This window comes from Chionomys nivalis, chromosome 1 (assembly GCF_950005125.1).
Source record: "Chionomys nivalis chromosome 1, mChiNiv1.1, whole genome shotgun sequence".
NCBI classification, from domain to species: Eukaryota; Metazoa; Chordata; class Mammalia; order Rodentia; family Cricetidae; genus Chionomys; species Chionomys nivalis.
In genome coordinates this window covers 37,660,745-37,678,102 of record NC_080086.1, presented here as the reverse complement: position 1 = coordinate 37,678,102, position 17,358 = coordinate 37,660,745, and the positions used below count along the sequence as shown (strand labels likewise).

General features: G+C 46.8%; 1 protein-coding gene across 3 annotated transcripts in view; it reads right to left on the bottom strand.

Annotated features, from left to right (window-relative positions):
- Srgap3 (SLIT-ROBO Rho GTPase activating protein 3) overlaps positions 1-17,358 on the bottom strand; it is a 231,067-nt gene that overhangs the window by 94,722 nt on the left and 118,987 nt on the right. For all 3 annotated transcript variants that reach the window (XM_057792007.1, XM_057792014.1, XM_057792022.1), the window contains exon 2: positions 12,529-12,721. In XM_057792007.1, the coding sequence (XP_057647990.1) occupies positions 12,529-12,721 (193 nt within the window). The remainder of the gene's footprint in view (positions 1-12,528; positions 12,722-17,358) is intronic.

The window sequence follows — 17,358 nt, the reverse complement described above, 5'->3', positions numbered from 1 at the left end:
CTGATGTCTGAGGATCTCTGTGTATCACTGCTTCCTAGGCTAATGAGACAATCGAAAATCTCTCTTGTCTCTACTTTCTCAAATATCCCTCAGTGGGGTTCAGGAAAAGGGGTACATACTCTTCTGTAAGGAGAAAGGTAAATAAAACCCTAAACTCAATGCAATTGATGACCCCATCTTGACCCACAGCACACAGAACTAGGGTTCTCCTTCTTCAATTCCCGATCTTTCTCTCACTGTGCTTTCTATTGTGGAAAGAAATATTGTAAACAAGGCCCACCACTAGCTCCAGAGAACCCCAACCCTGCCTTGTTCCACCCTTGTCCTATATGACTGGCTCCTCAGGGAGCAGGCCAAGTAAGGAAATGCAGCCGCTGGGTCAGGTTGTGAGGAAGGTTAAGTGCTGACTCCGGCTGTGACATCACCCTCCTCACCAGGACACAGCAGAGGTGTTGTGGAAAACAGCCCCATGGGCTTCTGGGATGTTCTTCTCTCACCTTCCCCCAGCTCCTGGAATTTGAGAAGGTAAGAGAAGAGGAGCCATTTAACTTCAAGGAGTTTTTTCTTCTTCTATCACCAAATGGGCTGGAAAATCTAGGCAGCAAATATTTGGGAGAAGAGAGTTTGGGATAGAGGCAGTGCTCAGACCAGCAGCACTGGCTTTACTGGGGGATAATTGGAAACACATGTTGTCAGGGTGAGTACGCAACTGACTAAGAAAACATAAAGAGGATGCAACACTAAAGAGCCGCCCTTTGCTGACATTCTGGAAAGATCTGAAACGGTAAAATTCAGGCCTAGCTAGGTTCCCTGTGCACCAATTCCACAGCCGGTTCTGAGTGGGCTGTGGTCTTCTACAGGCGCCTGTAACACAGACTCTGCCTTGAAGGGGTTCCCTGACAAGAGGTTGAGATCAAAGAAAAAGAAAAAGAACTAAAGAGGAGACATATAGGTCAACAACGTAGATGCACCCAGAGCATCCGTCTGCTGGAGTTACAGGAGCCGTGCACCCTTTGCACTTTTACTCTGGTCCCTTCTGTTTTCATGACAGGCTCCTCCTTCTGGGACCTGCACACTGTGCCCTTCTTGCTACCTGGACCACGCTAGCAACTCCTCCTTCCCTGACTGCCTCCTCCACTTCCTGTATAGCTCAAGTGCCATTCTTCTTCAGAGAGTCATCCCTTGACCATGGGCTGACAGCGGTTCTCAAGCGTCCTTTCTGGCCTGCAACACTGGCATTGATAGGAGCTTGTTGGAGGTACAAACTGTCAGGACCACTAATCAGAAACCTGGAGTTTGGCCGGGCACCCTGGCTTCACAAGCCCTCTTGGGGATTCGGATGCATGTGTGACTTTGAGAACTACGCTAGAGTTTGGACCTGAGTGTCTCCCAGTGTTCCCGGGGTGGTGCTGTTAGGAAATGAGGGAATCTTTAAGAGGTGTGAGTCCATTAGTTCACTGAAAGCACAGCCTCATGAAACGCCAGCCCCTCCTCTTCCCCTTCTCCACTTCCTTCCATGAGGCTATCAGCTCTGCGATACCATGAATTCACACCACACCATGATATGCTATTTCCTACACACACACCCTGGAGACCTGGAAGCCCAATTGTTGAGTAAAACCTATAAGACTGTTAGCCCAAAACAATTTAAAAAAAAACACACACACACACTTTCTCTTCAGAAATTGACTATCTCATGAAATTCCTTGTTGTTACAGAGGGCTGCCTGATACATTCTGCCTTTAATTTCTAGGCCCCACCTCTCACCTTCCTGGGAACTCTTAGGGATCAGGTACTGTTTCTGTTGTCCTCACTGTGCTCAGGGCCCAGTAAGGTGGCAACCACAGAGCAGATGCTACGCTAAAGTGACCCTTGAGAAAAGATTTCATTTGTACTGGGGTTTTGAAGAATGGACATGGGGCTTCCAATCAGAAGTCTTTCTCTCTCTCTCTCTCTCTCTCTCTCTCTCTCTCTCTCTCTCTGTGTGTGTGTGTGTGTGTGTGTGTAAGAGAGACAGAGAGAAAGAGAGAGAGAGAGACTGAATAATAAATTATCTCGGGAAGCCCTGAATTCTGAGACTACTACAGGAAGATGGTTGGAAATGAGGGGCTGGGAAACAGCATAGAGACTTGACTGCAGCAGGTGTGGAGTGTCAGATCAAAGTAGTTGGGACTCTGCCATCTAGGCTATGGAGTTTTGAGCCCACATTACATAGTGAATAACCTCGGGGACTTATCAAAATACCAGGACAAAGTGCTAGAGCGGAACTTGCTATCGGTACTTTAAAAACATTCTTCAAAACATTTTACTCTGTAGATAGAATTCAGAATTTCTTTTCTTGGAAGTAGGAAGTCACAGAGGTTATATAACTAGTGTGTGTTTTGGAAAAATCACTGAGGGGCAATTGGAGGGAGAGTAGGGTAGGTAGATACAATGAACAGATAGATGGACAGATGACTGAGTGAGGTAGATATGTAGGAAGGCAGCTGGATGGCACAAATGGATGGATGGATGATGAACAATGGATAGATAGATTATAGATAGATAGATAGATAGATAGATAGATAGATAGATAGATAGATAGATGATAGATAGATAGATAGATAGATAGATAGATAGATAGATAGATACACAGATGCATTGATAGTTATATGGCTGAGTGGACAGATGAATAGAAATAAAGACGATAAATGGATAGAATAACGAGCAGGTGGGTAAGTGTGGACACAAATATGAGTTAGAGACAGGAGTACCACTCATGAAGGAATCTTATTTGAGGCAAAGGGAGCTGGTGAAGGCTGGGTGGTAGCATTGGGATCACTGAAGTCTAGACAAACCCTCCACAACAGGGTACATCTCATCTTGAAGAGCTGCTGGAAAGATAAGTGGGAGCAGAAAGAGAGAATGGTGATTCTGAGAGTTGGCTTTCAGGCAACTGGGAGGAAGCCAAGGACAGACTAGGAGGAGAGCTGCGGGGAAAGAAGCCGGTTTGGGCAGAGAACACGATCCATCCCACTTCCTACTACTTCCTGGGAGGCGATGGGAATGAAAGGATTAAAGAAGAACAGTATAATTGAGCTGTTACTGAAATCGCTTCAGGGGCTTAGCTCAATCTGGGATGCAAGAATTGAACAGCATCTGGGGAATTAAATGTGTAAAAATTATGGAGGTTTCAGAGGAAAGCAAAAAGGCAAGTGATTTTGAAAGGACTCGGAAGTGCTAGATTGACTTTAATGATTGCCTGGCCAGAGCAAAATGGTAGCAGGCAGACAAAAAGGACAGAACCTGTGGGCCAGGAAGTGGCACAGCCCAAGACTGGGTTGAGGAAGAGTGTGGGAGTGAGGATGGGGAGGAGCAGGAAGAGGAGGAGAAAGAAGAAGAGGGGCAGAAGGAGGAGGAGAAGGAAGATATAGGAGCAGCAGCTAATGTACTGAAGAGAGATCTGGGGCTCCTTCCGGCTTCCATTCAGCGTTTCTCGGTGGGTGCATGCATTTGCATGTGTTCGCATGTGGGGGTGCATGCATTCACACATGTACACATACACTAGTTCGTGCAGGTGCTGTGTGTATAGAAGTTCAACTACTCTGGTGAGCCTCCGCCTGAGCCTTCTACTTAAAGATGCATGAGAGACAGGAGACGATGCTATAGCCTCATTAACATATCCATGGGAAGGAGGCTGCTGAGCCTCCATACCAGACCCAGAAGTAAGGTGGTCACTGCTGTCTTCTTTCAGATCATACTTTCTAGACTGAGGATCAAAAGCTGGAGTGGACATTCCTGGAGCAGAACCTTCTGGGTGGAGAACTATTACCAAAGGGCCAGCCAAAAGGAGAAGAGAGCATGCCGGTGAGCTGAAGGGCAGCTTCCGGCCCCTTGTGATGCTTGGGGTGAGATCCCAGGGGACAGATGTGGCTAGGGAATATGGAAGAGACCAATAGCAAAGAGCCTTTAAGGACCATTAAGGAGTTGGATTTTTATCCTGAAGTCATCAGGGAGCAACAGAAGGATCTAGAGCAGTGGTTCTCACCCTTCCTAAGGCTGTGACGCTTTAATACAGTCCTCATGTTGTGGTGACCCCAGCCATAAAAATATTTTCACTGCTATTTCATATCTGCAATTTTGCTACTGTTATGAATCGTAATGTAGACATCTGTGTTTTCTGATGGCTTTAGGTGGCCCCTGTGGAAAGGTCGTTCGACTCATGACCCGCAGATTGAGAACAACTCATCTAGAGCAAAGGAGTAAAGGGGCCAAAGTGTCTTCTCAGTCCTTACAGTGGGACCCTGGAAGGACAGGGGGTAACATCCAGGGGCCAAGAGAGAAGCTGAAGGATTCAGCGCCTGGGTATTGACTGAACTTGGGAGCCAACTGAGAAGCGTGGGGGAGCAGGGAGACTCCAGGATGACACCCATTTTCTAGTTGGACACCTGGGGACATTGAAGTAGTCTTTGGGGAATGAAGCCAAAGTTAGAGGATGGCTGGGAGGGAGACAGCCCCTCTCCCTGAGAGTCCACAAGGTGGCAATCAGAGAGAGGCAACTCTCCTGACTCCCATGGCCTGGAACAATGACCTGATAGGCAAGAACAGTGAGCCATACCTGCCTTCTAGGCAGCATGCCCTCTCCAAGCTCCACCCAGCTTGGGAAATAGCTAGTTCTGCCTTCCCATCTCCCCCCCTGCCCTGTTTCCACTGATTTGTGTGAGTCCCTGCTCACACATACAAAAAGCTGGGCATGACAGTTTGAATGTAAGCCATCCTCCATCAGCTCCTCTGTCTGAACACCCAGTCTCTGGTTAGGTTCTGTCTGGGGAGGTGCAGCCTTGCTAAAGGAGGTATCACTGGGGACAGTTTTGGGGAGTTCATAGTCTCACCCCCTTCCAGTTCTCATTCTTTGCTTTGTATTTGTGGTTGAAGATGTGATTGCTCAGCTTCCGCCATGGCTATCTGCCGCCATGCCTCCTCAGTCCTCATGGCCTCCCTTTTGGAACCATAAGCCAACAAAATAAACTTTTTCTTCCATGATCGCTTTTGGTCATGGCATTTACAACAGAACCAAAAGCAACTAATATGCCAAGTAGGCTCTTCATAGCCAGGATCAGAGTTAGAACTAGCCCTTCTATAGGAGGCTGGCATCTGTGACCTTAGCCACAACGGTAGCAGGCCCTCACTACCTCACTGGGCTATCAGTAAAAGCCACCAAGGTGTAATAGACACCTCAACCATCTACCTTCTAGCAAAGTGACAATACACAGGTCACCTATGCAAGTGGCCTAGCTACTCAAATCATGCCACTAAACACCAGGAAAGAGCCCCCCTGGTCATTCCTCAGTGGCTCATCTGTGCACTGCCTTTATGATGTGCATTCTGTAGGCCAGGCTCCAAGATGACCTTGAGCACATGTGTGGCTCCTGTCCTCCATACAGTAGACAGTGTGCTGGGGGAGACAGAATCATGTTCACAAAGGTTTCTGTCCCACCCAGTCCCACAGCCATTCAATCCAAAAGAAACACACAGAGGTCTACATTATATATAAACTGATTGGTCTATTAGCTCAGGCTTCTTATTAACTAATTCTTACATCTTAAATTGGCCCATTATTCTTGTCTATGTTAGCCACACGGTTTGGCACCTTTTTCAGCGAGGCATTCTCATCTTGCTTCCTCTGTGTCTGGGTGATGACAGCAGACTGAGCTTTCCTCTTCCCAGAATTCTCCTGCTCTCGTTGCCCTGTCTCTATATCCTGCCTGGTCATCCTTCCTCTACTTCCTGCCTGGCTACTGGCCCATCTGCGGGATAATACAAGTGGCGGGATAAAGACCATTGTCCCACCATTAGAGACATCACAGGTGTGTGCAGAATTACACCAACAGAAAGTTCTAGAGTAAATACCATGCTACGAGCACCCAGAGCAAAGATCTTGAGGCCTACTTCAAGGTTCCACTAAAGGGTCTATGAGGAAAGAGTAACTAAGGTGGGCTTCTAAGAAGAATTAGAGGGGGTTAAGGGAAAGTACTAGAAGCATGGCCTCCCTTAAGGGGCAGGGGATTTAGCACATGTAGTTAAGGGACTAAATAAAGACCAGTGTGGATGAAGCAGAGAATGAATGGGTGGGATAAGCAGGCTGCACAGTGTGGCTGGGAGCCTGCAGGGGGATGGGCCCTGGGTACCTCATCCCATGTCCCATCAGCATTACCCTGGGACTGCAGAAAACAATATCCAGAGCACAGGTGACAGACCAGGATGGGGATGCTCAGGAACCTCTACTTCCACTCTCCTTTTCCTGGGGTCACCTGTCCTTCTTCCAAAGGGTCCCTGGGCTTGATACCTACCTTCCTCTGCTACCATTGCTTGCTACAGCGCCCTTCTTAGAAGACACCAAAATGAAGTGAGGCAGCCTTCCCTCTCTCCGGCCCACTCTGAGTGACTTTTACGCTTTTTCATCCTGCACCCAAGCCTCTCCTCGGCAGGCAGAAGCTGCTGTGCTAGGACATAAGGGCAGAACTTCCGCAGATGTACATATTTTCTTTTTTTATGGCTAGAAACTAGCAATGAACATTTCTGGTGAGTCACAGCTTGCTTGCTTTCTTTGGCTAAGAAAGGTGGGAATGAGGTTCCAAGAGACTGAAGCTGGAGAGGCCAAGCCTTGCCAAGCTGGTAAGTTAGGAAAATGAAATTAGCAGCAAGTTAGCTCTGCCAGCTTCCCAGCTGGGGGCTGGAAAATTCCGCTTAGCAAACAGAACCCAGATCCAAGCCTGCAGAACCCCAGAGGCACGGGGATCTAAATCCAGTATCCTGGGATCTTGGGATCTAGAGAGCACAAGTCCCTGCAGTTGGCACCTTCTTCAAGAACCAGACCCCATCTTTGGTCACGTCCTGAAATGAAAACCACTGCCCCATCAGGAAACACCTGGGCAATCTCTCCATCTCCTTCCCTGCAAGCCTCTGTGCCTCAGTTTATCTAAGAGAATCAAGCAGAGGAAGCCCTGCTAAGGCTCATCTGGTCATTTATTTCATCCTTCAACTGTGGGTCCTGAGTTGGGATCCACTGTGCCTGGCCCTCAAGTCCCTTGTCTGTCCCAGAGGGGGGATGACGCCTCCTCTGACTCTCCAGGTGCCACCAGGATTCTTAGAAGGATGACCAAACTAATGGTTCGGGAATGAAGTTGCAAAGTATAAGGTCCTATACAAGCCTTAAACCCACTCTTATTCTACCTGCCTAATGGAATGGAGACAAAACTAAAGTCCTACATGCAGTGTGCCCTTTAAATCTACTCATCATTCTTAATACAAAAACCAGGGTGCTGTTGATGCATGTGTGATCTATACGTATGTATGTATGTATGTATGTATACACACACAAATAAATCACAATCTGGTTAAGAGTTTGCAATCCACTGATTATGAGCTGAGGATTCCAGGGAACGTGTGTGGGAGCAGTGAAGACCAGATGGAAAACTAAGAAGAGAAGAAAGGGCTGCAGCCGTCACAGAGAGCACAGTGTAAAGTGACCCCTGAGAGCCCTGCCACAGACGAGAAGAGGAAACTGGTGATAATAAAAGGTGGAAGATGGGAGGTGGAAGATGGTGGAAGGGGGAGATGGAAGGTGGGAGATGGAAGGGGGGAGATGATGGGAGGGGGAGATGGAAGGTGGGAGATGATGGAAGGGGGAGATGATGGAAGGGGAAGATGATGGGAGGTGGAAGATAGTGGAAGGGGGGAGATGGAAGGTGGGAGATGGAAGGGGGGAGATGATGGAAGGGGGGAGATGGAAGGGGGGAGATGATGGGAGGGGGAGATGATGGAAGGGGGAGATGATGGAAGGGGGAGATGATGGAAGGGGGGAGATGGAAGGGGGAGATGATGGAAGGGGGGAGATGATGGAAGGTGGGAGATGATGGAAGGGGGAGATGATGGAAGGGGGGAGATGATGGAAGGGGGGAGATGGAAGGGGGAGATGATGGAAGGGGGGAGATGATGGAAGGGGGGAGATGGAAGGGGGGAGATGATGGGAGGGGGAGATGATGGAAGGGGGAGATGATGGAACGGGAGAGATGATGGAAGGGGGGAGATGATGGGAGGGGGAGATGATAGAAGGGGGAGATGATGGAAGGGGGGAGATGATGGAAGGGGGGAGATGGAAGGGGGAGATGATGGAAGGGGGGAGATGATGGAACGGGAGAGATGATGGAAGGGGGGAGATGATGGGAGGGGGAGATGATGGGAGGGGGAGATGATGGAAGGGGGAGATGATGGAAGGGGGAGATGATGGAAGGGGGGAGATGATGGAAGGGGGGAGATGATGGGAGGGGGAGATGATGGAAGGGGGGAGATGATGGAAGGGGGGAGATGGAAGGGGGAGATGATGGAAGGGGGGAGATGATGGAAGGGGGGAGATGGAAGGGGGAGATGGAAGGGGGGAGATGATGGGAGGGGGAGATGATGGAAGGGGGGAGATGATGGGAGGGGGGAGATGATGGAAGGGGGAGATGATGGAAGGGGGGAGATGATGGAAGGGGGAGATGATGGAAGGTGGGAGATTATGGAAGGTGGGAGGTAGAAACAGAAGATGGATGGTAGAGGATAGAACGTGAAAGGTAGAAGGTTGAAATGATAGAAGAAGGAAGAGAGATGTTGGAGGTGAGGGAAGGTGGACAAGGGACAATAGAATATAGAAATGATGGACATTTTGATCTGGTAGATTCTGCAGGATGAAAACTAGAGGTGAGAGAAGGTGATAATTTTTCACAAGTAGCTGGAAATGGACCGCAGTGTGAACTTTTGTTCACATAGGGATTATCACATTCCAAAGCCCAGGCTCAGTATTGCCCTTTGATTTTAAGTGTGTATGTGTGTGTGCGTGAATGTGCATGTGTTTGTGTGTGCGTGTATGTGTGGTGTGCACATACACACGCACACACAGAGGCCAAAGGAGAACACCAGGCATCCTAGTCTATCACTCTACACTTTACTCCCTTGATGCAAGTTCTCCCAGTGAACCTAGAGATAGGTTGGCGCCTAGCCCCTCCCCATGATCCTCCTGACCCCTCCCTCTCTGAAGTGCTGCCACAGACATGTGCAGGCCCACCTGGTCTTCCTGTGGTTTTATGAACTTGAACTCGGGTCTTCACACTCAAATACAAAATGTATCTTACCCATGGAGCCATCTCTCAGGTCTATTGCTGTCTTTTTCTAAAGATATTTACAAAGAACTTTTCTTACCATAGATTTCTTTTTTTAAATGCTTGCCATAAATAGAAGGTCCCCGAGAAAGCAACTTGAAGGGAAACAAACAGCATAATGCATTCTCGGGCAGGTGCGGGAGCCTGGGGATTGCTGGAAGATTAGAGAGGTGTTACCAAGGCATGAGCATCAAGGAGGGTGGGAGAGAATTGAGCAGCTATGGCTCAGGGAGCACCAGTGAGCCTCCCTTTATTTTGAGGAGCACTGAGCAGTTCTGTCTTGTGTTTATGACAGAGACAGAGATAGACAAAGAGACAGAGAGACTAGAAATGTTCCCTTGTTTTCAAGTACCTAGCAGGATGAAGGCACATGCCAGACCTATAAACTGTTCAGTGCCTTGCTAAGCTGACCTGAGCTCCGTGAGACCCACAACTCGCCAGGTCACAACAGAGGCTTTTCACAAGCGCCTTTTCCAGACCCTTGACGCTCACACAGGTCTGGTTAGATGGTGACATTCAGCAAGCATTAACCCAGGCAGGTAGCCAAGGAAAAGGACCTGCCATGCGGTGGTACAGCCAGAGGCGCTCTGCATTTGGAGTCTGACAACCTGTACTATCTGCAACAAAAGCTGTGTCCCAGGCAAATTAATTTCCCCCAACCTTACTAGTGTCACCCAGAAAGCTAGAGATGCATCTGTTCTCCATGTCATGAAAGCGCCATAAGATGGTGACTACTACTCACCTGGCACAGGGTAAAGCAGACATGAGGGAACCTGGAAAATTTAACAACTAATTGGTGTCATTCTGGCCATGGGAGCAGTCATAACTATCAGTAGGAAACACAAGCTTGACCTGAGGATTTCCTTCATCCTGCCCAGACCTCTCAACTCCGGGTCCTCTGCACACCAACTTCAAATTCCACACTGTAAAAATGCTTTTCTGTCAAGAATAACCTGGAAGGCTAAATCTCAATTATACTATCATTTTAAGACACACTGCAGCTGTGAAAACCGTGGCACTTCTTCCCCAGTAGAAGTGCTTTCTTGGAAACGAAGTCAGTTGGGATCCTCCCTCTCAACTGCTCTGTGAAGCTGGAAGACACTCCCAGCTGTGCTGGCACTGAATTTCTGCATAGAATATTATGCAGCATTCAGCCAAACACCGCCCAGCTCTTCCCAAACTCTGGCTTTCCCCCCAAATATTTCTAATGTGATTGAACAGACTTCTCCACTGCTTTTCTCTGTGAGTCACAGAGCAGCCAGCATCACTTAACCCTGGACAGGGGACTGTCATGAGGCATATTTCCCTGAAAGGCAAGAACTACCAAAACCCAATGGAATCAGAATAAAAGGGGCCCTGTCACCCCAGATATAGAGCACTATTTGGGTGGATGTCATTACACTTTGGGGCAGCTGTCCTTGCAGCAATACAGCACCAATACCAGGTACATGAGTGGGGAACATTTTGCTCAAACATTTCACCCATCTGAGGAAGTCAAAAGATACACTGCCCCCTGTGACAACTCTAATTACCACTGAACATTTATTCAGGAAACGTGTGTACCAACCATAGGCCAAGACTTCTGCTAGGTGCTAGACACCCTTGCTCATCAGCCATCTTCTCTGTCATTGCAGACTCTGAAACCCAGTGCTCATCCACAAAGGACAGATCAAGGCCCAGGGCACCAGCTTTGCCTCATTCCCATCATAAATCCTTCCTTCCCATCTTAAGTCAGTGAAGGATGTCAATCTTCACCACCCCCTTCTCTACAATGTTCAAGGTCCTCCAGGAGAGCCCAGGAGCTGGCATCAAGCTCTGTGGACATAGGGGACAAGAAGTCAGTTCTTTCCTTCTGTCATATGGGTTCTGGGGACAAAACACAAGTTGTCAGGCTCGGCAGCAAGCCCCTTAACTTGTTGACCCTCCATGACAGCCCCCATGCCTTTCTTTAAATCAAGTGCCACCTGGAAGTTTTCCCAGCTAGGTCTGGACCTAAGTTTAGCACGGTCCACAGCTGTAAACATCTCCATGACCCAGGCAGATGGGGAAAAGCTTGGGCCTTAGGGAGAAGTACCCACCAGACAAAGGAAAACACCTTAACCTAGAACAGAAGGACCTCAGTTTCTGCTCCAATTCTGTCCCTAACTTGCTGTGGCATCTTCACAAATCAATTCCCTCTGTGAGCCAAATCTCTCAACTCAAGTAAATTGCATGAACCAAGAATTAATAAATTCTGCCCTCCCCTCCTGCCTTTCTCTTTTCTTTCCCTCCTCCCATCTCCTTCCTTAGCTAGGATCACTGCAGTGAAGAATCTGTAATACAGCCTGGCTTCTCAAGATATCTAGGCTGAAGGACCAGAATGTAGCACAGAACCTATGAACAGAAGCAGCGGCCAGGTCCCTGAGCACCCTGGGGTCAAAGGTGAATCAGCCTGCCCAGAAAACTGAATCTCCGAAAGCTTTCAGGACTGGCCCATCACATGAGTGCCATGTAGAGGGTCTACCCCAGCTGCAGTGGCCTGGGTGACCCCCTAATTAGACTTTCATAGTGGGCCAAGCAAAGCAGCCCACATGGTCCGACTGCCAGCTGGGCCTCCCATCAGCTGGTGGCTGAGTTAATGAACCCTTGAGGGACTAGTGGGGCTCATTAAAGACAAGGTGAGGGAATAAGGGACCCCTGTGTCCTCAAGGCCTGCCCTCTCCCTCTCCTCCATGCTTACACTTAGCACGTGAGGGGGGCTGGTTTCAAATCAAGAGGAAGGAGGGGCCAGTGATGAGACCCCAGCTGTGCACACCCCGTGTGGATAGCTCCAGCCACAATTCAGGGTTTAACTGGAAGCCTTCAGAACCTGCCTCGTCAGATAGAGACCCTTACTACTCAGGGCTTGAGGTATGAGCAGTTAGGATATCGGAGGGCCTGTGTGTCGTAAATAAGAAGGTAGGAGAGGGTTTAGGTACTGAGGTCATACAGCATGGCAAGGAAGAGGGATGCTCTGTGAATCCAATCCACGAGAAGACATCCTAAGGACATAGAAGCTGAGCTGATACCCAATTAAAACCCAACCAGATAAAGTCAGGGTGTGCTGAAAGGAGGTACAAAGTCTCAGCTGGGCATAAGCAAAGGTAGCTCCATACCACCCATCTAACTCTGTAGCAACCTTCTTCATGAAAGCCATCGCCACTTTACTTGGTGCATGAGAACAACCAGCTCCCAGAAGCTGCAGAACCCAGTACCTTGCAGGACCTTGCAGGTCAGGATCTGGTCCTGGCCTCCTTTGCTCATTGCCTCTGCCAACAGCCCTCCTGCCCAGGGCCACCTCCCATCCCAGGACCTGCAACCAACTTCTCACTTGAACTGGTGTTCCCGGGAGCTGCGGATCTTGGAGGAGAAGCGCTCGGCCAGCTTCTCCAGGCTGCGGGAGTACTCCAACTCGATCTCAGCTTTCCTGCGGAAGAACTCCTGCAAGTCCTGCAGCAGCTGCAGCCGCGACTCTGACTGCTGCTCCAGGCATTTGAACTGCTCCACCAGCTGCATGCGGATCTCTGTGGGAGGCAAGGAGCTGATGAGCATCAGGCTGGGGCTGGGAACAGCAGTAGACCCGTGCCCCCCAGAACCCACACAGAGCCCCAACTTTGCTATGCCGAGATTTGGCAAGGGCCCTTTTCTGCTATACAGCCTAATCTATTGTTTCCCAGGCTTGAGTTCCTCCCTGTTGCCATCAAGGTTCCTGACAGATGCCCAGGCCACTGGCTACATTGTTACTCCATATGATTAGCAGACTGACTAACTTTTCTCACTGGAATGAATTTGCTTAAACTAAAAAGCTATATATCGCTCCAGCCCTTGCAACCTAGGATATCGGAAATGAGTTCTATGAAACCTTTTAAAATCCTATTTACACACTACAACTAGGGCTTGCCAAAGGATCAGAGGCCTTGCCCAAGAGGCTTATTCTTTGTCAACAAAAAGGAGGTGGCCTGGGAAGAAATGTTAAAATTTTTCTCATTAGTGTAGGCAGGACCCAAAAGGCATCAGAAGGTATTTGGAGCTCCAGTGTTCTTCAAGGTCCTGCCTATACTGCTTTCAATTACTCTAAGCTCCTAAACATCTCAAGTACCTCTAAAAGAACCTAGTCCACACTTGGAGAAGTAGTGACTGATCGAGCTGGGTCTGGGCAACCAGGAGGAATGTTCAAAAGATGGGAAGTGAACTAAAGCAAAACAAATGAAACAAAAAAAAAAAAAATTCACCTCAGTCCTTAAAACCCTTAAAAACATTAATTGTCCTGATGTCCTAATGGTCACAACCCAATATTTTGTCAAATCCTAATATTGTCACTGCCACAATTCAGGTGCAGCAACCCCTTCCTGGGTTCTCAATAGATCCAGCCCTTCAAGATGCCACATTTGCTCTTCACTGACAACCTTCTCAAAAATACCCCAGGCTCCCTTCTGCCTAAAGGTTACATCCAGTCCCCTTCCACAGACCATGAATTTCGTAAGTCACTCAAGCCAATCCTTCAATGGTCCAGTGTCCCCTTCCCATATCATTGTATAAGGGGGGGCTGCAAACCAGTACAGAGCCATGTAGGGACACAGCAAGACTTCCCAATGGGTTTGCAGACAGGAGTATGGAAGGATCCACCTAAGAGTCTCATTTCTATCACTATGCTCTCCAGCTCAGCCTGAGAATGCCACCCTCTTCCCACCTCACTCTTCAAAAATGGTCTTGCTCCCTATTTCCAGAAGAAAAACCAAGGCTGAATTCATCCAGAGTCTAACTATGATGGAAGACCCCAAAAATGTCAAAAATGTCTGGGTGTTAGAAAAAGATCAATTTCAAATATTGGTGCTAGAAAACCTTCATCGAGGGACTGAGCTAGCTATCTAGGGCAAAGCAAGCCTGGGGCAGCAAATTCCACAGGAGTAGGACTGAGCCAGTGACCTAGGCCAGAGCAGCCTGAGGCAGTGAACTCCACAGTAGCAGGACTGCCAGTGACCTAGGCAAGAGAGGGCCTGAGGCAACAAATTCCACAGGAGTAGGACTGAACCAGTGACGTGGGCTGAGGCCGATCCAGATCAGGGACATTTGCGGAGGCAGGACTGGGTCAGCGACCTGGACTGGAGCAGACCTGAAACAGCTAACTCCTCAGGAGCAGATAGAGGGGAGCAACTACTAAGCGAGTGGGCCAGAGTCAGAGACCTCTGCAGGTCCTGGTGTAAATCTGGGACCTTCGAGGGAGTAGGCCTGAGCCAGGTCTTCTAAGGGTCTGGCACACCTGAGTCTGGGACCTCTGAGGGAGAAGATCAGAGCCAGAGACCTTTGCAGGACCAACCCTAAGCCAGGGATCTCCCGTGGAGCAGATCCAGACCAGGGACATTTACAGAAACTGAGTCTGAGCCGGGAATCTATACCAGAGCAGGCCTAAGACAGCAAACTCCATGGGAGCACAGCAAACCCTGGGAGCACTGAGTGACCTCCAATGGGATAACTAGAACCATGACACTGACTGTACCACGAAGAACAACCATCTGAGCCTCGGATCCACCGGCACCCAGAAGATTAATCATCAGAGTCACAGACAGCCCCAACTACACCAACCAGAGGAAAAGATGGGTAGACAAGGTAAGAACACATGCAACACCACAAAGAGCAAAACAACACCAGTAAAATCTAGAGACCCTATAACAGCAAGACTTGAACAACCAAATATAGATGAAACAGAAGAAAATGACCTAAAAAATAACTTCAGGAGAATGCTTGAAAATCTTAAAGAGGAAATGAGAAATTCCCTCAAAGAAATGGAGGAAAAGACAAACAAATAATTGGAAGGCATCAGCAAATCATTTAAAGAAAACCAAGAAAAAGCAATCAAACATATGAAAGAAAGTATTCAAGACTTGAAAATTGAAATAGAGACAATAAAGAAAACATAAGCTGAGGGAATTAAAGAAACAGATATCATGAGAAAGTGATCAGGAACCACAAATGTAAGCATAAACAGCAGAATAGAAGACATAGAAGAGAGAATCTCAAGCACTGAAGATATAATAAAGGAAATAGAATCATCAGTCAAAAAAACATTAAATCTAACAAAAGCTTAACACAAAATATCCAGGAAATATGGGATACCATGAAAAGACCAAATCTTAGAATAATAGGTACAGAAGAAGGAGAAGTTCAACTCAAAAGCACAGAACATATATTTAACAAAATCATAGAGGTAAACTTTCCCAACCTAAAGAAATATATGTCTCTGCAGATACAGAAGCATACAGAACATCAAATAGACTGGATAAAAAAAAGTCCCCTCACCACATAATAATCAAAACACTAAACATACAGAATAAATAATATTAAGAGCTGAAAAGGAAAAAGGCTAAGTAACATATAAAGGCAGGCCTATCAGAATTACACCTGACTTCTCATCGGACACAATGGGTCGTGGTCAAGCGTTATGCAACATTAAGAGACCAAGGATGCCAACACTATATACCCAGCGAGACTTTCAATCACCATAGATGGACAAAACAAGATATTCCACGACAAAACCAGATTTAACCAATACAGACCCAGCCCTACACCAAGTACTAGAAGGAAAACTCCAACCTAAGGAAGTTGGCTACATCAACAAAAAGACAGTTGATAATATCATAGCAGCAAAAGGAAAAACACACAAATTAACAGCACCAACAACAAAAACTAAATTAACAGGAGATAGCAATCACTGATCATTAATATCCCTTAATATAAATGAACTCAACTCACCTATAAAAAGACACAGGCTAACATATTGGATACAAAACCAGAATCCATCCTTCTGCTGCATAAAAGAAACACACCTCAACCTCAAAGATAGACATCGCCTCAGAATAAAGGGTTGGGAAAAAATTTCCAATCAAACAGACCTAAGAAACAAGCTGCTGTAGCTATCCTAATATCTAACAAAATAGACTTCAAATTAAATCAATCAAAAGAGACAAAGAAGGATATTTCATATTAGTCAGAGGAAAAATACATTCAGAAGAAATCTCAATACTGAACATCTATGCCCCAAATACAAGGGTACCCTCATATTTAAAAGAAACACTTCTAAAGCTTAAATCATACATTAAAGCCCACACACTAATAGTGGGAGACTTCAACACTCCACTCTCACCACTGGACAGATCTGTCAGACAAAAAATTAACAGAGAAATAAGGGAACTAATAGATGTTATGACTCAAATGGACTTCACAGACTTCTACAAATATTCCATCCAAACATAAAAGAATATACCTTCTTCTCAGTACTTCATGGAACCTTCTGAAAAATTGACCGGTAACAAAATAAACCTCAACAGATACAAAAAATTGGAATAACCCCAAATATCTTATCAGATCACCATGACTTAAAGCTAGACTTCAACAGTAATTCTAATTTCAGAAAGCCCACAAACACATGGAAATTAAGCAATGCTCACCTGAATCATCAATGGGTCAAGGAAGAAATACAGGGAGAAATTAAAGACTTTCTAAACATCAATGAAAATGACCACACAAAATACCCAAATTTATGGGACACAATGAAAGCAGTGTTAAGAGGAAAATTCATAGCACTAAATGCCTACATAAAGAAGCTGGAAAAATTCCACACTAGTGAAATAACAGAACATTTGAAAACTTTAGAACAAAAAGAAGCAAACTCACCCAAGAAAACTAGACAGCAGGAAATAATCAAATTGAAAGCTGAAATCAATGATAAGACCCAAGCTCTAATCTCACTTCTGGAATTGGTGTGTGACCTATGGTGGCTCTCTCTCTCTCTGGGCTGTGTGGCCATCTTATGACTGAGAATATAGGGCAAGCTTTCAAAGCTGAAGTTTCCTGTGTCTTTCCTTTAACTTCCGTGGGTCTGTAGCACCTATATTCTCTCCCACCCACTCTCTACCTATTATTTTAAAAGAAAGCCTTTTAGACTTCTTGCTGTAGTTTAAGGCCCTTGGAAAAGTACCAAAGAGAGGATTGTTTATGGTGTATATATCCTGCAACTAAAAAATTAAAATCAATCAAACAAAAAACAAAAGCATAGACCCAGAAAGACAATTATCATATGTACTCATTCATAAGTGGTTTTTAAACATAAAGCAAAGAAAACCAGGCTACAAGTCACAACCTCAAAGAACCTAGACAACAATGA